At 19.9% G+C, this 22,757-nt stretch overlaps 1 protein-coding gene across 1 annotated transcript in view; it reads left to right on the top strand.

Annotated features, from left to right (window-relative positions):
- The window catches only part of PADL01_0510400 (RNA pseudouridylate synthase,putative), a gene marked incomplete at both ends in the record, with an annotated part of 30,003 nt that continues 7,246 nt past the window's right edge, over positions 1-22,757 (top strand). The window contains one exon of the mRNA XM_028685463.1: positions 1-22,757. This exon is cut by the window's right edge and continues 7,246 nt beyond it. Within this exon, the coding sequence (XP_028536959.1) occupies positions 1-22,757 (22,757 nt within the window).

Here is a 22,757-nt window from a genome sequence, read left to right on the forward strand (position 1 = left end):
ATGGATTGTTATTTTTTTGAAGAAGAGTATGCATCTAGTTTGAACCAAACAAATGGAGTATCAAGAGAAAATGTAAGTGAGAAAGTTTATTCAGAAGATGATAAAAATACATCATGTTATGTTAGCTATTCATCTCATAGTGATGATAGTTATTTAGATGTTGAATATGAAAATGCTCTTAAATCTAGAGATATAGAAAATAATATTAATGATAATAATAAAAATATTGATAATTATAATTTAGATTATTGTAACTTAAATGATGTTATGATAGATAAAAATATTGAATGTATTAATAAAAAAGAATTGAATAGTTTAAAATTAAAAAAAAATATATTAAATCGAAGTGGAAATTATAATAATGATATAGTATCAACAGAATATTCAGATCATCATACTTTATATAAAAATTGTTCAGGTACTGATGATAAAAATTATAGTAATAATAACGATGATAAAATTAGTGATGATAAGTGTGATAAATTTGTTAATGATATGGATAATAATTCAAATAATAATTCATCTAATAATGTGGATTCTAAAAATTGTGAGAATCTCTCATCTGATAATGATACGTCTAATTCTTTACATAAGAATAATAATACCAATATTAATGAAAAAAAAAATGGAGAGAAGAAATTCATAGAAGGCCATTTTCTGAGTGTTATTAATAAGTTTAAAAGAAGTTTAAAAGAAAATGTTATTGGAAAAAAAATATGGAATAATAATAATTCGGATATTGCTACCATAGAGTCTCATACGTTACAAAACGAGGACAATACCACCGACAATAATAAGAATAATAATAAAAGTGATAATCAAAATGTAAATTTGGATAATAATAATGATAAAAAAAATGATGATATTAATAATATGTGTACATTCAACAATCAACAAAATACAATAAACAATCAAACCAAATTACTAAGTCATAAAATAAATGATCCAAATGGTCAAACACAAGTATCCCTTAAAAATGCAAAACAAAAAGAGAAGGAAATAAAAAATGAGTCCATGAAAAACACTATGAAAAATGTAGTCAAAGAAAAAAGCAATTACAACAGAGAAGAAAAAGATATAACAAATTCTGATGGTTATGATGAAAATAGTACAGATGAAAGTTACCCTTATAATCCTAATTTAACAAGTTCAGAAAATTCCGAAGAAGATTGTTATGAACCTTCTTCAGATGATAAACCTAGTAATAATACTTCTGATCATATCAATGTAAATGACATTAGAAACGATGTTCCTTCTAATGACAATGTTTCAAGTTTGAATGTGAAAAATGCAGAAAATTGTAATAAGGAAAAAAAGAAAAAGAAAAAAAAAAAGAAAAAAGAACTTAATAATGATAATAAAGACAATACATTAAATAATGAAACGATGAATGATATAAATATGAATAAGAAAAATGATGACACTTTTTTTACCATACAAGAATCAAATAAAAATTGTAAAAATGAAAATTTATTAATTTTAATAAATGAAGACGAAATGAAAACCCCTAAGTTGAATGTACCCAAAATAGAAATAATAAAAGATGAGGAATCTAATAAATTTTTTGATAATAATGTTTTGAAAAATAAAAATACAAATGGTAACGATAATGATAATGATAATGATGATATTGATTTTATTAAAATGATCAAGGATAAAATGAAAAAAAGTATATATAATAATAAGGATAATAAATGTATTTCAAAAAAAAGCAATATCAACAAAATAGAGAACAACATTAATAGTAATGATAATAATGACATTAATATTTTTAGTAATTTGTCAGAACAAAATAACTTAAGAAAGGAAAGTAATATTTTTGGTGAGTCTTATGAAGAAAAAAAAGATGCGAATAATACAATACATACAACAAAATGTACAAAAAAAAAAAAAAATATAATGAATTTAAATAAATCTAGTAACAAAAATAGTAATTTTTTATCTCAAGATACTCTTGATGGTATTAATAAAAAATATAATGTATTAAGTGATGAAAATTTGTTAAAATTAATAGCTGATTGTTCAAAAAACAAAAATGGAGAGTTTCCTAATATGGATGATAAGATTATTGAAGATTTTATAAATATGAAAAAAAATAGTATACAAAATGAAATAAAAAAACATATTATATATATATGTGGTAATTGTAGATTACAAATGAAATTATCTAAGAGTCCTTATTTATGTTTTGAATGTTTTATTAACGAAATGAATGCACGTACAGGTAAAAATGTACGTATGGCTGATGGAACTGATTTTAATATTAAAGATGTAAATGTTATAAATTCATACATTTCTAATTTTTTTCTTGAAGTAGATAAATTAAAAACTAAATTTGAAATGGATGATGAAGAAATAACCTTAATGTTTAGTGAAATGAGAAAAAGTACCTTATGGAATTCAACAAAAAATATGTGTAAATTATTTTATGATATTTTTCAAAATGATAATATAGCTGATAATAATAGTATATTTTCATCAAATAATAAAACAATAACAAATATGCTTAACCAGAATTTTGATATAAATAAAGAAGAATATAATCAAAATGATGATGAAAAAAAATTAATTAATAATATAATTAATAATGAAACATTATCCATTGATTATAAAAATGAATTATTGAAATTTTATAATTTTACAAAGAACAAAAACAAACCTAAAACAAATATACAAATAAAAAAAATATACCTTAAGTCTAAATCGAAAAAAATGAAATATTATATGAATTTGAGAAAAAAAAAATATGCTGTTCATAAAGGTATATATAAATTAAGAAATTTTTGTAAATCTACATGTAGAATAAATAGTTGTAATTATTGTAGTTGTATATTTGATAATACCAAATATAGATTTATACTTATAAGTAAAATGAAAAAAACGAAAAAACTCGTATATGAAAAACGTATAAAAAATAGTGCCATTTTAGTAGAAAAAATGCATGATATTAAGGAAATTAAAATAAAACAAAAAGATACATTTATTAATGATGATCAGAAAAACTCTAAAGATTTGCCCCAATCATTTAATTTAGGAAATACCAATAATTCAAATAAAGAAAAACCAAATGTGAATAAAAAAGGGGATGTACCAATAATAAGTGCAATTGATAGTTTTGATGCAAATGCAAATAAGGAATGTAATAAAAATAATAATGATAAAAATGATGATAAAAAAAATAATAAAGATAATAAAAAAGATAATAAAAAGGATAATGATAAAAATAATAATAATAAAAATAATGATAATAATAATAATAATGATAGTAATAATAATAATAATGATAGTAATAATAATAATAATAATAATGATAATAATAATAATAATAATAATAATAATAATAATAATGATAAAAAACAGAATGAAGATAGTACAGAAAGTGATGATGAGAGTTCTTTAATTGATGATAATTATATTGAAGATGATAGTTATGACAGTGATAGTGAAAGTGATTCATTAGATTTTGATACTTCATTCAATAGTGAAAATTATGATGATGATAATAATTTTCTATATAAGAGTGATAACGATAATACTATTAATGATATAAAGAATGATAAAAATGCATATATTGCATTAGATATATTTATGAAAGATTTTGATAAAATAAATAAGAATAAAGAAGAATTAAATAATATATTACCTATAAAAAGATCACTAGAAAGTTATGTATTACCAAATATAATAACACAAAAAGTATTACCTCCAGTTATTTTACCATTAAATAAACAATTGACAAATTTATTTTATGAATTGAGATGTCGAGATTTTTTTCATATTGATAAGATTGATTATTATAAATTATTTACAATGCAGAAAAGTATATCAAATATATATATGAATAAATGTTTAATGAATAATGAAGACATGTCTTTTAATTCTATAACAAATGGAATAGAAACATATAATTATACAAATGAAAATATAGTAATAAATCATAAGAATAACAATGGAAGAATAGAATTATATATACCTAATTTTTGGAGAAGTATTAAAAGTGTAAATGAAATAAAATCTCTTACAGGAAATTATTATGATTTTTATTACAAAGTTTTAGTACATCCAAGAGGAAATTCAAATGATGATAATTATATGTCTGCATATTTAGAAGTTATTAAACAAGATTTTTATCCATCCGAATGGGTATTTCCAAATGTACATTTTCAATTAACAGTTCATAATTTTAAAAATAGAAAGAATTCTATATCATCTGCATCATGTTGGTCATTTACAAATAATTCTTTATCTAGAGGATGGCAAAAAATGATAAGTCATTCTAAAATAAATAAAGTTTCAGGATTTTTAGATGAATCAGGTGGTTTATTAATTAAAGGAAAAGTAGAAATAACATTTAAACAATTATGGTCAAAAAGTGTTCAATATAGTCCTAAATATATATGGAGTTATATGCCTGAAAAATTATATGCTCATTTTAATCAAGAAGATCCTCTACTTAACTTTTTATTCAAAAAATCGCATTTTAAAAACATTTTATGTAAAAATGAGAAACATAATAATTACAATAGTAGAGTTAATGATTTGAAAAAAAATGATAATAAGAGAAGCAACAATTATTATATAAACAAAAGTAGTAATTATGATAAAAATAAAACTATTGATAGGATGAAGAAGATTAATTTTTATAAAATGAATTATTTATATAATAGATATACATTAGATATATATAACTATTCTTTATATTGGTCTCCACAACTTGTTAAGAGTTATTTTAGTAATGTAGATCATAAGAAAAAGTTTAAAAGGTCGTTAGCTAATAATACAAATGATGTTATAAAAAATGATATAAATAAGGAAGAAGAAAAGGTATTAGATATTATTAGTGAATCTTATAGCAATATGCATGTATATGACATGTTGGTTAAAAGGAAGAATTTAAATGAATTGAGAAAATTGTCTAAAGGGGGTAATAATATAGAAAAGGATCAAAAAGGAGATGAAGATTTAAACGAAGAAGTAAAAGATGGGAACAATAATAATAATAATATTAACAATAATAATAATAATAATATTAATAATAATAATAATAATAATAATAATAATAATAATATTAATGGTGAAAATGAAAACGAAGCAGATGATAATGGAGTAAGCGCCACCGATTATCTAACCCTAGATAATAGAAAACATGTGTTAACATTAACAAATTATATAGTTCCTATTGTAGAATCATTTCATGATAATGACAATTTAACAATTTTAGTAAATACATTATACAATATTGATCTTTTTAAAATTATAGTTTTGAAATATAATGGTAATTTATATAATAGGATATTAATGAAATATATTAAAAAAAAGAGAAAAGAAAAAAAGTATAAATTAGAATATGTTATGAAAAAATATGGTATAGAAAAACATTTTACAAAAAATGAAGTAATACAAAAGATAAAAGAATATAATGAAAATAAAATTGATAATTATGATGATTGTATAAATTGGAAAAATAAAATTATAGAAAAATTACAAATAATAAGTAAAAAAATTAAATATTTATTTACTTATATGAATGATAAAATTAATAATATGAATAATATCAATCATAAATCATATTTCCAATTATGTAACTCAAATGAAATTCCAATTATACAATTTTTAAATGTTATTGATATACAAAAAGAAGCAATTATTATAAATGGTATAACAAGTATTAATAATTATATTAATTATTTAAATGTATGGGTTCAAAATGTTAATGTTAGTATAAATTATGTAACAAACTGTGGATATAATTTTAATTATTTATGTAACCTAAATAAAGTGAAAATCAATATTAATGATTTAAATAATGATATTGTTGATGTTAATAATAGTATACATAATATTGAGAAGGATGATTTATTTAAGTCATTAAGTTATCCAAAGGACAATTCGATCACTGTTGAAGGTATTCATAAGAATATGTCAGATAAAGAAACAAGTTCAATGCAAAACAACAAAGAAAAATACAATAACAACATGAAAAATGACAACAACAATATTAACAATAATAATAATAATGATGATGGTGGTAATTATTGTGTTGGAGATTATTTAGAATTTTTGGAATACGACTTTATTGACAATCCAGATGAATTGAAAAGAATTCCTTATAGATATTCTAGCGATTTCAAATCATTCCATATGTTTGAATATTTTAGAAAAAATAATAATAACGTTATAGTTGCTTTACAAAGAATCTTTATTTGCATGCAGTTATATTCATTAGTTCTTTGTGCAAAAAAAAAAAAAGATCATTTTGAAAAATTTACATCAGATATTAATTTAAATGAACTCTATTATAATGAAAAGGATAATTTCCATAATAATATGAATAAATTTAAAGGGAAGAATAATAAATATAATAATCAAAAAAATTATGATTGTGGTGTAAGAAATTCTAATTCATCCTCCATGTCAACAGCTGTTGAAACATTAACAGCTAATGGAATTAAAGAACGTAAAGATGATGATTTAAATAAATCAAGTTTAAGTAAAAAAAAATGTCATGATAAAGATAATAATGATCAACCTCATTATGTTAGTACTATTAGTTCAAATAGTGATGATGATAATAATAATAATATGGATGATTATTCTTATGAAAGGAAAAGTATTTTTGGAGATTATGATAATTATGATAATTATTATGATGATGATGATAGTTATTTGGATAATTTTTCTGATACAGATAGAAAAAAAAATGATCCTTCTTATAAATATGACATAGAAAATAATGAAGAAATAAAATTTTATAAAGATTTAGAATTACGTAAAAAGAATTGTTTGTATTATTATAGAAATGCCTTATTCTATAATAGTTCATCTATGATGCCATGTGAAGAAAGCAAAAATTTTAGTATCCCATTAAAAGGTATAGATAATAATGGTGTGAACCCTGAACATTTTGATAATGGTACAGAAAATATGTGTTCTATTTTAAATATGTTTAGTAAAAATGATAATTATATGAATTTATTTAAACCATTAATTCCAAATATTAAGATTTTATTATTTAGTTTAAATAAAATTTTATTTAATAAACATAGATGTAATGAACCCATTAGAAAAATACATGAAGAGTTGTTTAAAAGAATTGTTTGTGATGTAGCAAGGGATAAAATTAAATTGAATAGAAAAATTAAGAAACTGAGGAAACAGAATAATAAAGGTGATATTATTAATGATCTAATTAATGATTTAAAGGAATTACGTTTTTTTGAAAAAATATGTTATGAGTTGTTTAAATTAAAAAGTAAAAATTATAGTGATGATGAAGATAGTATTAATAGGATGGAAGAAAGTGAGTATAGTGAAAATTCTAATGATTTAAGTTATGATGAATTTGATTCTAAAATATCAAAATATCCAACAAAAGTAGGAAATGAAGGGAAAAAATCAAAAGATAATAGTAATAATAATAATAATAATAATAATAACAATAGTAGTAGTATGATAGGTGGTGATGATAATAGAGTGAATAAAAATGAAGAAGGTAACGAACCAAATGAAAATGGACCAATTAAGGAAAGTAAGGAAAAGAAATTAAAGGATTGTATTCAGAAGGAAGATATACGAAATGATGAAAATGAATCTTATGAATTTTATAATGATCAAGGTACCGATAATTTAGATGATATGAATTCAGATGAATATATGAATAATAATAATAATAATATAAAACGTTTAGATGATTCATATAATAAATTAATGAAAAATAAAAATATTAATTCATTAATATATAATTTAGTAAGTAAATTAAAAATGGATTTTTATAAAAATTATATTATATGCGATAAGGATATTTATAAAACTATTGGAAGATTATGTTTTAGTGAAATACCATATGTATTATTTTTATATATGGATTGTTATAAGAGTCTAGGAAGAGGTGATTTGGTTGATATACCTTTATATTTAGATGTTTTTGAAGAGAATGAAGAAATGGAAGATGATAGTAAAGGTGAGAAAAATCTAGTATATTCTATAAGAAGAAATAATATGAGAAATAAAGGAGATGGTTCATCTAAAGAAAAAATTACTTATCATTTATATGCTCTAGTTATATCACAAAATAGGAATACAAATAATAATTTATTTATTCCTAGTTACAATAAAGTGAATGATATGGAATTTAATATAGGAAATGATTGTAATTCGAATTCTTCATCTTATTTAATTTTAAAACCACAAATAAATGGACCATGGTATCAAATATATAAAAATAGAATAACACAATTAAAACAAGCTACAGACTTTAATGAATGGAAATGTCATAGAGATTTTTATTGTTCATGTTGTATATATGTTAGTGATAATTATTTTGAAATGCAGAACCATTTCTTTTTGCAACAATTTAATATTAAAGATATTAATTTTCCTTTATATGTACATACATTAAAAGAATTTGAAATAGAGGAAGAAGATATTTTTGAATTTGATAGAAAAAATAAGGATCTTGATATTTATTCATCATCTGTAAATAATGTTTTAGAAGAAAATTATGTTGATGAATTAATATATGAGTTGAGAAAAAATTCATTAGATAAATCAGAAAAAAAATTAAATGAACAAAACGAAGAAAAGGACGTGAATACTGTTCCTAATACTAGTGATGATAAAATTATTTCATATATTGAAGAAGAAAAAGATAATTCATATTTTAAGAGAGTTTTTGGAAAAAATAATTTTTATAAACTATATGATATAAATGAAAAATATAATTCTAAATATTATTTAAGTAGTAAAACCAGAATGTTAAATAAAAAAAAAAAAAAATATAATAATAGTAATAATAATAATAATAATAGTGGTAGTAGTAGTAGGACGAAAAAAAACCATTTTCTTATGAATCAAAAACAAGGAACTTTTCCATATATTAAAACTGAAAAGGATATAATTTATAATTGTTTACAAGCTCATCATCGATTAATGATAAATGTTAAAGAGGAATTATTTGATGATATAATAAAAGTAAATGATAATAACAATATATGTTATAATTTTAATAATCATTATAAATCAGCTGTGTGTATTGTTTTAAATAGTCATAATACATTAAGAGAGAAGAGAAGACATTTTTTTGATTTAAAAAATATAATTAAGAATTATGAAAAATTTGATATGAACAATTTAAATCTATATAATAGTAATATTAAATTAATGCAATTTAGTGATAACTTTTTAACAGGATTAATTATAACCAAAAACATGCCATTATTTCATAGTAATATAACATTAAAGAATATTATTAATGTAAGAAATAATTATATAATCGATAGTGGCAATGAAAAGAAAGAGTTAGTTAATAATATTATAGAAGATAATAATAATAATAATAATAATGATGATGTAGAAGGAAATATAAATAAGGTTTATTCTAAGAAGGAATTAAAGGGAGTAATAAGTTCCAATGAAACCAATGATACAAATAATACACATCATACATATCATACAAATGAAATGAAAGATGAAAAAGGTTTGAATGAAATAGAAAATTATGAACAAATTGATAATATTAACACACTAAATACAAATGACAAAAAACTAGATGTGGTCGATAATCTATCTGAAACCAATGATTTGAATTTAAAAAGAAAAAATGGTGATATAAATAAATGTATGGAAAAAGTAAATGGATGTGGAAAAGGACGTTTAAATGTTATGAACAATAATATTCAGAAATATAAAAATAAATACAATACAAAGAAAGAATGTCGAAATGTGAATCTACCAAATTGTAATACAAATAATATTATAATAAATAGAAATGATATGAATTATGTAAAATATGTTATACAACTTGGAAATTTCTTAAAAGGCGTGAATTTGAATAACAAATTTTTTTTTAATAAGAATGTAAAAGATCCATTAAGAGATCCATTTCATTTAGAAATCAATAATGTATTTTATAACTTTTTTGAAGTAAAAATGAATATTAATAATATTAAGAAGAATTATATGAATAATAAAGAAAAGTGTGAATTACATAGTTATTATATAAAGACTTGTTTAAATACATTTAAAAGTTTTTTCCATGAATATTTCTATTTAAGTTTTATTAATAAAATGGAAATAAGGAAAAAGAAAAAGAACGCTTTTAAAAATTTTTGTATTGCATTATCAGATATATTTTTCACTAACTTAAGTTTTAATTCAGAAGAAGATGATGATAATTTTGAACACTTACAAGGAGGTATAGCAATATATGAATTTTATGAAAAGAGATTTAAAAAATTAAAATTAATATTAAAGAAAATATTTATGTATTTAAATCTTATATGTATGATTATAAAATATATAAAATTGAAAAAATGGATTTTTAATGAAAGTTTTGATATGCATACGTGCAAAATGCATGATACCTTTTTTTTTAATTTTTTATATTTTTTTTATAATAAATATTCCAAAAATTGTAAAAATAATTATATAAAGAAATTATGTCAAAAATCTGCAGTAAAAAAAAAACAAATTATAAATGGCATTAAAAATAATATGAATACAGTTAAAGATGAAGATTTTTATTTCCTCGAATTTTATGATAAGTTGTTTATAAAACGTGAACCACTTATGCAAGAACATTTATCAAATAAACTTGATAAATTATTAACATATTGTACATGTATCATATCAACGAATGAAACACAAATAATAAATCCAAAAATATACAAAAAAAAAAAAGCAATATTTTTTGAAAGAACACAACATAATATTGATTGTGTTTTTAGATATTTTTCTTCATCATTGCACGATGATATTTTATATTTAAATAAAAAAAGAAATGAATTTAATGAAGGAAAAAAACTTAACGAACAAGATAAAATTACATTAGAAAAAGAAGACCAAATATATTCTATACATGGAAATAATATGAATAATCAAGACCGTTTGTATTTATATATTGAAGAAAATTTTAATTCCATAGAAGAAACTAATCCCAAAAGAATGGAATATTTTTTATTAAATTTATTAAAAAATAATGAGAAAAAAAGAAAAACATGCATTTTATGTTATTGCGTGCGAAGATATTATATGAAATTTTTATATAAGTTAGAAAAAAAATTAACACATGATTTTATTGAAAAACAAATCAATTTTATATTTGATAATAATTATGCAGAAATCACCAAATTATATAGCAGAACAAAACATAATATATTAGATCCAAATTGTAATTGTTCTAGTTTATTTAATTATATAAATATTGATACTGTAGAAGCATGCATAATATATTTACTTCAAACCATGTGGAAATTTTATATTTGTTATATTTTATCTATACCAAATGAATTAGAACAATATTATGAAAATGTAGCTAAAAAACATAAGAGGAAAAAATATAAAAATTCAAAGGATGAAAAGGGTTGGAATTTTATTAAATTTTTAAAAGAAGAAAAAACAAATAATCTAATTAATAAATATATATCATTTAATGAAGATAGTGATGTGATATCTACTAATGATGAAGAAAATATAGACGTTACAGATGAATCAGAATCTGATGACGATAAGAAATATTCAAAAAAAAAACAAAGCAATTTGTTATTATCAAATTTTGATTTTATAGATATGTCATACATAGAAAAATTAACATCAGGTAACTGTAGTTCACCTAAAAATTTTAAGATAAGTAGTAGTACTAAAGAAAGTAGCCATATGAATAATACAAACAATAGTGATAGTAATAATAATAGTAGTAATAATAATAGTAATAGTAATAATAATAATAATAATACTACTACTACTAATAATAATAATAATAATAATAATAATAATAATAATAATAATCATAATTATTTTTATTATTATTGTGCAGATGAATTGAATATGAAAAAAGGGAAAATTTTAGATACAAACAAAAATGTCGAATCCAATAGCGAATCAAATAAAAATGAAAATATTGAATCAAATATGCAAAGCATCACACCAAATCGAAATGTCGAAGAAAATAAAGATAATGAAAAAGAATGTAATAATAATGCATATTATAAAATTAATTTAAATATTTTAAAAGAAGATGACTTATTTTATAAATACACAAATGAACATTTAGGAAATGCAACTGCTGTATTAAATATCTTACAAAAGAAATTAGAAAATGAAGAATTAAAAAAACTAATGAAATTATTTCATTTTAGAGGTTTTACAGAAAAATTACCAATTGAAGAATGTTCAAAGAAAAAAACTATAAAGAATAAAAATGTTCATAAAAATAAAGATAATATAATAGTAGCATCACTTAGAGAGAAGAATATAAAAAGTGATTTAACAGATGGTAAAAAAAAAAAAGAAGATAATGAAAATAATAATAAGAATAAGAATAACATAATTCATAAAAGTATTAATAGTAATGTATTAAAAGATAATATTCACAATATTACACCGAATGATTTAAAAAATATTCTTTCTAAAGATAATTTAAGGAATGAAAATCCATCAGATATTTTAGAAAATAATTTAGAAAGTGTATTGAATGGAACACATGTAGATCAGAAGTTTATATCGAATTTTTATGCTAATTTAAAAATATTTAAAGATTGTTTAGATAAAAATGAATTAACAAAAAGTAATAACACTAAAGATAATAATAATATTAATATTAATAATAATAATAATATTAATATTAATAATAATAATAATATTAATAATATTAATAATGTGGGGCAAGAAAATGTATTTGCTTCAACTATTCATAAAATGAATGAAACCATGAAAAAATATAATATAAATAATATAAATGAAATAAAAAGTATATTAATAAGAAATGGGTATGATATACGTAAATCTTATAATGGTATAGATTTAATTTTCTTATTTTTATCCAAAATAAAAGGTGCTAATGTGAATTTTATAAATGGAAATAATTTTGAAAGTAATAAAAATATTTATGAGATTTTATTAAGTAATTTCAAATTTTTAAATTATGAAAAGATTGAAAAGGAATATTATAGTTTAGATTATATATTAGGAAACTTTGAATTTATAGATGAAAATTATATAGAAGAGAGATATGCAACGTTTTTTGAATATATGGATGTTATGTTTACAACACAAAATATGATAGACGATTCGGATATAATAACACAAGATATATTTAATCCATTTATTGATATTATGAATAACTTATTTTGTTATGGTATTGGATTGATAGATAATAATAATAATAATAATAAAATCAGTAGTAATAATATCAACAGTAATAACAACAAAAATAATAACAAAAATAATAACAAAAATAATAACAGCAATAACAAAAACAAAAACAATAACAACAATAATAACAACAATAATTACAACAATAATAACAATAATAATAATGTTAATAAAGAAGTAATAAAATTGAATAGTTTATATACCTTTTTAGATAATTTACACAAATGTGTAGGTTCCTTATTAATTATAGACAAAAATTATGAATGCAAGAAAGAATTATTTTCATTTATACAATATAATAGTTTCTTTTGGTATATATTATATAAACAATATAATATGTTTTTAACATATTATGATATGTGTAATCATTGTAATTTCTTTAATATATTCCTATTTCATTTTTTTAATTATACCTTTAATTTCCCTATGGATAATTTTTTCCAAATAGATAATAAATTATCATTTGAAAAAGAACAGATTGTTAATCATTTATTTACCAAGTTTCCATTTTTAAAAGAAGAAGAAAAATCTTTATTTCATGTTATTATGAGATTTTTATTACAAGAAAAAAATCATTTTTATAATTATTATTATAGTAATGAATTATCACTTTTTATTTTCAATGCTATTATGTCTTTGAATAATTTTTATTTAAATATGAAGGAACCTAATATATTTTCCAAGGAATATACTAAATTGCATGACTATAATTTTGCTTCATACATGAATAAAGAAGATGACATAGAACAACACCCTTTGATAAATAATAAGAGCAAATGTAATGAGACTAGTAATAATATTTATTGTGTTTGTAAAAATAGTAATAATAATGAAGAGGTTACAACAAATCATAAAAGTAGTGGTGGTGATAGTCATCATTTTGATAATTTTATATTAAATAAAGAAAATATTTTAGATATATTAGAAAATAAAAATGAAAAAGAATTATATGAAATAGGAAATGTATTTAATTTTCATTTAAAAAATGAATCAATATATTTTAAAAAAACAATAAATATGTTAGATTTTGTTATGAATGATTATAAAAAGGAGAATTTTGTAAATTATAGTAACTCAGATATTAATAATAAAATCTTTTATGTAGCTTATAATTATCCAATAATTAATATTAATAATAAAAATAATGATTTGTTTAGTATTTATTTAAGAACAATATATAAATGTAATGAATATTTTAGGAATTTAAATCATGTATTTTTTATATATAGTAATTATTTCTATAATTTTCATAATTTATTTTTATTTTTTAATAAGGATAATGATTTATTTAATTCATTATTTAAATTACGTTTCAAAATCGATCAAGCTAAACAAATGGATAATTTCTATTATGATGTAAATGATAAAAATAATAATCATATGCATAAAGAATTTATAGAAATCGAAAAAAGAGATGAAAACCAAAATAATATATTAATTTCAAATCCCATTAATAGTCAGATGAATTATGAATATGCAATACATAATAGTAAGAGTGATATATTTTATATATTTGATGATATAGTATATGATGTAACAGAGACGGTTGATATGGATTATTATTTTAAAGGAGATATGGCATATGCTAATTTTATGAAGAATAAAATTAATTGGGATGATTATAATAAGGAAGATGATTATATATCATATGATGAGATAAATACCAATGAAGAGGATCACAAAAAAAAAAGAAAAGAACAAATTGATAATAATAATAATATTAATAATAATAATAATAGTAATAATAATATGTTTTGTAATAATAATTATTATAATAATATTTATAATAATGATCATTTGTATTATAATAGAAATGTTTTACAATTTGATGATCATATGGATGAAATAATACTTTCCGAATTAATAAACAATAAAGATGTTGATAGATTAAATAGAGATTCATCTAATTTAGGACAATATAATATGAATAATGTCAAAAATAAAAATAATAATAAAAGAAAAAAGAATGATAAAAATGAAAAGACAGATAAAATAGAACAATTTTTACATGAATCAGAATTAGAAAAAGATATTATGAATATAACATTTAATGAAAAAGAATTTTTAGGAAAAGATTTATCATTTAATTTTTATTTCCGTTCTATAATGTATTATAACAAAGATATAATAGCTAGTAATAATTTGGAATGTTTAATGAAAGATAAAAACTTTATTGGAGGAAATGTAGGGAAGAAATATTTTTTTATATCTTTATTATTTAATATAGACTATTATAATGTAAGAGGTATGAATATAGGAAATAAAGTAATATCAAATAGGACTATGTTTATAAATAAAATATTGAGAGATAATAAAGGAAAGGTTTTAAATTTAAAGGTATTCCATATATATAATATTTTTTCAAAAATTATTGAATTATACTATGAGAGGAAAAGAAAGGGTAATAATATAATGTCACTAAAAAATAATAAGGCAGCATCAACAAATGGGAACAACAATAATAATAATAATAATAATAATAATAATAGTAATAGTAATAATAATAATAATAATATGAGTGGTAATAATACAAACAATCTGTTTGATTATAAAACAGATGAAGATTTTTATTATAAAGTAAAAATGAACCCATCTTATTTCTTCTTATTATATGCTATAAAAAAAGATTATGATAAACGAAATAAAAATAAATTAATATTTATGAATGTAAATTCTGATTTAGAAGCTTATATTGAAGATAAAAAAGATAATAATTTATATAATAGATTCGATTTGAATATATTATTAGTACCTGTTTCTTCTCAAATAGTTTTAAGTAAATTTAATGGAAATTTAAATATGTTTAATGATAATGATTATCCATTAATTACATTTAAATATTTAACAAGTACATATGAACTTATATGTATAGGAATTATTTTATGTTCATCAAAATTATTATTACAAGATTATATTTTGAATTGGTTTTTTCCAAAATTAAAAGAAAGAAGATTAATAAAAGAAGATATAGATTTAAAAATAGATGATATTTATGTATATGAAGAATCAGAATTATATTGTTTAGAAAAAATACGTAAAGTTTCTTGTAATATAAAAAAATTATTAAAAAAATATAGTAATACTATAGTAATTCAATTAAAAAAAAATAATATGAATAATAGTAGTCATATAGATAAAATCAATTTAAAATGTATAGAATATAGTAAATTAAGTAAAAACAATTTCTGTTCAAAATGTAGAAATAATTATATATGTATATGTGATAAAATCAAGAGAGAACAATTAAGAAAAAAAGTCAGCCTCATCAAACAAGAAGAGCAATTATATAGATATTTCAAAATATACAACAATAATATGAATATCAACAATAATAATAATAATAATAGTAATAGTAATAGTGATTTATTAAATATAATACCTGATGATAAAGAAGCCAAAAAAATCCTAGTACTTATGGAAAAAATGAAAGATCTAAAAAAAGCTCAAAATATCAAAGTACAAGAAAAAAAAATTAATAAAAATATAAATACAACTAATACACAAAATATAGAAAATGATATAAATAAAAAAGTAGAATCAAAAAAAGATAAAGAAAAACTTCTATTTAATATATATGAAACTCCAAATTTTCTACAAGAATTAGAAGCAATTGAAAATTCATGTCGTTCATCTAATAGTTCCATGTTATCTTTATCGAGTGATAATATCTCAAGTTATTCATCAGATGATAATTTATTTGTTGATGAAATTGATAGTGGAACATATACATTTAATAATATTGTAATACCTAATATGGTCACTGTTAAAGATGAGGAAAATGAAACACAAGAAAAAACGAATTCATCAGACTTAAAAAAAAGTCAAAAAGTAAGTATTATTAAAAAAGGTGATGATATAAAAAATGATATGGAAGAAATTATGTTAAAAGAATTCCATAAACTTAGTAGACAACGAATATCAAATATTTATAATTTACAACAATCTGTTCAATTGTCACAAGAAAATGTGAATAATAATAATTTGGTGCTTAATTTTATAAAAGCCCAGGAAAATATGAAAAATAAAAATATGTTAAAAGATGCAAAAAAAGATTCCAAGAAAATAACTGTCGATGTATTAAAGGACAAAAAAGAAAAGAAAAATAACAAAGAAAAAGAAGAACATAAGCCAAAGGATGATAAAAAAATTAAAGATAATAAAAAGGAAAAAGAAGACAACAAATTAGATAATCACAACATTGAAAAGACAAAAAATGATAAAGAAGAACCTATCCAAATTTATGAAAATACAAAACAGAGTAATCTAAAAATTATTTCATTAACTAAATCACAAACATCTCTTACTGATAAAACAAAAACAAATGTAGATGATGAAAAACAAATTGTCGTTAATAATATTCAACCAAAAATAGAAAACAAAAAAACAGAACCTGCTGTTGATGTAAAAGGAAAAGAAGAAAAGTCAAAATTGTCATCAAAGGATAAGAGTGTAGTAGTACCTGAGATAAAAAAAGAAGTAATTAATAATTCGGTTATTATGAACAATGATGGATTAAGTAATGACAATAAGAATAAGGAGAATAAGACTAAATCTTCTGAAAAGAGTAAGGCGAAGGATAAGTCGACCGAATCTTGTAGCAACAATAATAAGGATAACAATAATAATAATAATAATAATAATAATAACAACAATAATAACAACAATAATAATAACAATAATAATAATAATAATAATAATAACCTTAGTAATACTAAGGAGGAAAATCCTAATGATAGTGACAGCGATAAAGAGAAAAAGAAGAAAAATAAAAAAAAAGACAACAAAAATGTAAATGAAGATAGTGACGATAATAACAAAAATAAGAAGAAACTAAACAACAATATTAAAAACTCTGATGATATTATAAATAATTATTTTTCTAAAAATGTTATTGAATATATTGAAAAAAATGATAAACTAGAAAATATAGCAACATATATATATAACGAATTAATAGAAATAACCAAAAAGAAAATTAAAAAAAATGTTATACGTTTAGATAATTTATCAGCAGATAATTATTTAACTATAGGAGAAGAATTCTTAAATGTTATGAAAGAAATATTATTAAAAATATATTATAAATATAATGAAGATGATTACAGAAAGCATTATTTAAGGATGAATAATAATAATAATAATAATGATGATGATGATGAAAATGATAATCATAATAATAATAATAATAATAATAATAATAATAATAGTAATAATAAAATATCTGTAAAAAATAAATCAGAAACAGGCACTTCAAACAAAAATGTAGATAGTAATAATTATCTAGATGGAAGATTAGAAAATGAATATAAAGATGAAGAAACATATATGAATAAATTAAATTTATGTGATGATGAACATGTAATAAAATTTTTAAATATTGTAAAAAGAAAACTTATATATAAAATATTATTCCCAGATATTCAAATTGATACTAAAAGTAAAGGAAGAAATAAAAAGAACGTGAAAAAGAAAAAACAAGTAGATATAAAATATGTATATGATATATTTAAGAGGGAATATATTTTTTATGATAAAGTATTAATTATGATTCAACATATATTAGATATAAATATAAGAACAAATATATTTTTATTTGTATATTTATTTGCTGGTAAATTTATATCATTTGTTGATTTTGATTATATATTAAATAATACAATTTTTTATAATGATTATGTATATTATAATAAGGTTGCTTTTGAAGATACTTTTTTTCAAGAACAACAATCATTAGAAGAATGTAATAATAAAAAATATTATAATATGAATGGTTCTATAAATAATATATTAACTGATACAAAAAATATTCCTTCTCCGCCTTATAATAATAGTGGAAAAGGAGATATAAAAGTTTTACGTACATCTTCTGAACAGTTACTAAATAGTTTAAACAATGAAGGAAGTAATAACAAATTGAAAGATGATGATGTGATGATTATTGAAGAGAATAATATGAATGAAGATATTGAAAAGAAAAAGAAAAAGAAAAGTATAGAAGAAGAAGGTTCTGGTGATGATGTTTTAATAAATATAAATATAAGCAAAATAATATATATATTAATTTTAATTAGTAATAAAAGAATAATGAAAGAATTAATTGAAGAAAAATATCGTGAAGAAATAAATGAATATTATTATTTTGAAATGAATAAAAAATATTATGATATTTTATGTAATGAATATAATAAGATATTAAATGAAAATTATGCTAAAGATTTAAGTGAAAATTATGTAAAAGATGAATTATTTTTTGAAAGTTTAAATGTTAAAGAATTATTAAATAATAAAGAATATATATCTACAATAACAGATACAAATAAATATATAAAAGATGAAAATAAAAAATTAAACAAAACATATTTAGATGATAATGAATTTATTATAAGTGAAAATGAATTTCTGAATGAAAAAAATATAAATAAATATATTAATATACATAATATTATTAAATTCAAATTAAATTTTAAAATAGCTATCAAAAAAATTAATATATTACAAGATAAAATATTTATTAATAATAATGATAATATAACATCAGGTACTTCATTTTATTCTTTAATATTTAAATATAATAGTAATCTAATTAATACTCTACATACAGATGTTATGAAAACAACACAGAATAATAATATGTCAATTCCTTATATTACTAATTATAATAATTATTTACAAGTTAGTAAAAAAGATATAGATAAACTGAAAGGAATTTATAATAAATATGTTCTATTAAATCATAACAAACCAAATAATATATTGAAAGATATGTATATATTAAACTCAGAAATTAATACACTCTTAGAAATTATATACAACGATATTAATTATAATAATATGATGAATAGTACTTATAATAATATGTTAGGTGATGCAAATATGTCTATACAAACTGGAGGATATCTAAGAGCAGGTAGTAATAATTTAAATAATAATAACATGAATAATCAAGGAAATAATATAAGTGTGAAACGGGTTTTAACAAATAATCTTAATATGAATAATATGAATAATATGAATAATATAAATAATATAAATAATATTAATAATAATAATAATATATATATAAACGAAGGTGGTACCATAAATATTAAAGATTTAAAATTAAATCTATCAAAAGTAATTGGAACTAATTCAGATATTCAAAATGAATTAAATAATAATACTATTAATGATAAAAAAAGTATATTAAAAAATTCAGGAACGTATTCATCTATATATGATAATAATACACCTACAAGTGCTAATAAAAATAATAATAATTTAAAAACAAGTATAGCATTAAATTCACCCACTTCAAATAGAAATAAAAAAAGTGTTACAACTTTAGATTCAAAATTAACATTATCAGCATCATATAATTCAAATGAAATAAATAATATGAATGAAGATTCTAAATTAAGAAGATTAAGTGATCAACCTTTAAGTGGAAAAAGTTCAAAGGTTGTATCTCCCACAGGAAATAACAATAATAATAATAATAATAGTACTATGACAAATAATATGATTAATAATACAAATAATATTATTAATAATAATGGTAGTACTACTGCTACTAACAAATATATTAAAAAGAGCAAATTCAAAAGAGTATATAATAAAGATATTCCATATATATGTAATGAAGGAAAAACTTGGATGGTTATTTATAAACCTGCATATTATCATTGTTCAGCTTATACTTCTCATAATAGATATAATTTCTTAGTAAATATTAATAAATATAGTGATTATTTTTATAATATTCTAGAAAAGATATGTATGAAATGTAAAATAAAAACAAAATTTATGTGTATTCCTTGTAAAGATATGGAAAATATTTGTAGTAAGTGTGAAAATATTGTCTCAAAATTTTGTAAGAAATGTAATCTTTTAATAAAAAAAAATAGAGATGTATTAAAGATTATTAATAGTATATCTTTAAATGATGTAGTATTTAGTGGTCGAGTTGAATCATTTCATTTATTCATGATGAAATCATTTCCTCATTTAGAAACTGTAAAAAAATGGCATAAATTAGAATGTGGTCTATGTCATAGAATCGATCTAGAAACATCAGGAAGTTTAATAATAGCTAAAACTAAAGAAGCTAGAGAATTTTTATTTGATCAATTTCGTAAAAGAAATGTATATAAAGAATATATTTTATTATGTCATGGTAGGATTAAAAAGAAAAAAGGATTTATTAATAAGTCGATACAAACTCATGAATATAATAATTTTCATAGTAAGAGCCATTTTAGTTTAGTTGTGAAAACAGGAGGTACAGATGCATATACTGAATATAATTGTGTTAAGGTTTATAAATTAAAAAGAAAAATTGAAGATATTATTCAAGAAGTACAAGATGGGAAATATAATTGTAATAGTACTGTTAAAAAAGATATTAATAAAGAAATATATTGTAATGATTATTATAAATTTTTAAATAATAACAAGAAAAATGTAAATATAATACAACGTTATGTAATAATAACAACTAATATTTTATCAAACCATGATAATATATGCTCAAAAAATGATTCTTCAAAAAATTGTATGACACAACAAGCAGATTATTCTTCATTTGTTCAAAGAAAAAATTCTCATATTATAACAAACTATTTTTCAGATTCACAAATATTAGAAGATAAGAAAAAAATTAAAAAAAAAATAAGTACTCATAATAATAAAACATTAAATATAAAAGGAATTCCTCATATCTTGCATGACGATACACATTATAATATAAATGGTAATATTACTTGGAGAGGTAGTTATATAAACAAAAATGATTTTACAAATAGTATTATTATTAATAATAATAATAATATGAATAATAATGGTTTGAATATATATACTTCTGGAGCACCATCTATTAAAAAAGATGTTTGTCATCATTTATGCTTTAGATGTAATTCTATATCAGAGGATTATTTCTTAACAGATCCAAAAGAAATTGAGAGTTATACAAAAGAATTTACCTTATGTAATGTAAAAATACATACAGGTAGAACACATCAAATTAGGGTTCATATGAGACATATTGGTCATCCATTAGTTTCTGACAAAAAATATTTGAATCCATCTTTAAGTAATTTAGATAAATTTTGGTGTTTCCGTATGTTTCTTCATTCACTTATATTAGAATTTAATAATCCAGATTATTATTTCTTTAATTTAAATGATGATATGAAAAAAAAAAAAAAAATATATTCAAATAATTTATATAGAATACCTGATAGAACAGTTAAGGCAATATGTCCATTAGCTGGTGATTTACAAACAGTTCTTGATAATGAATTAGAGGTATCTGAAAGTTTAGAAGATGAAAATAGTTATATAAATAGAATACTTAAAATGAATATTAATGACAAAAGAAATGAAGCTATGAAAAATGCAAGGCCAATTATTGAAGATGATAAATTTACAAAACATGCAAGTATGGATAGTAGTAAGATCATACATTCAGCTCGTGAAGAAACTAATGATAAAGAAAAAATATCAACACAATTTAAAGATCTAGAAGTAGGAAAGAAATTAACTACAAAGGAAGAAATATTACATTCAAAGAAAAATGACGTTATTCAACATGCATATGAAGAAGAAGATGATGATGAAGAAGAAGAAGAAGA

The sequence above is a fragment of the Plasmodium sp. gorilla clade G2 genome, assembly GCF_900097015.1.
Source record: "Plasmodium sp. gorilla clade G2 genome assembly, chromosome: 5".
Taxonomy (NCBI): domain Eukaryota; phylum Apicomplexa; class Aconoidasida; order Haemosporida; family Plasmodiidae; genus Plasmodium; species Plasmodium adleri (nom. inval.).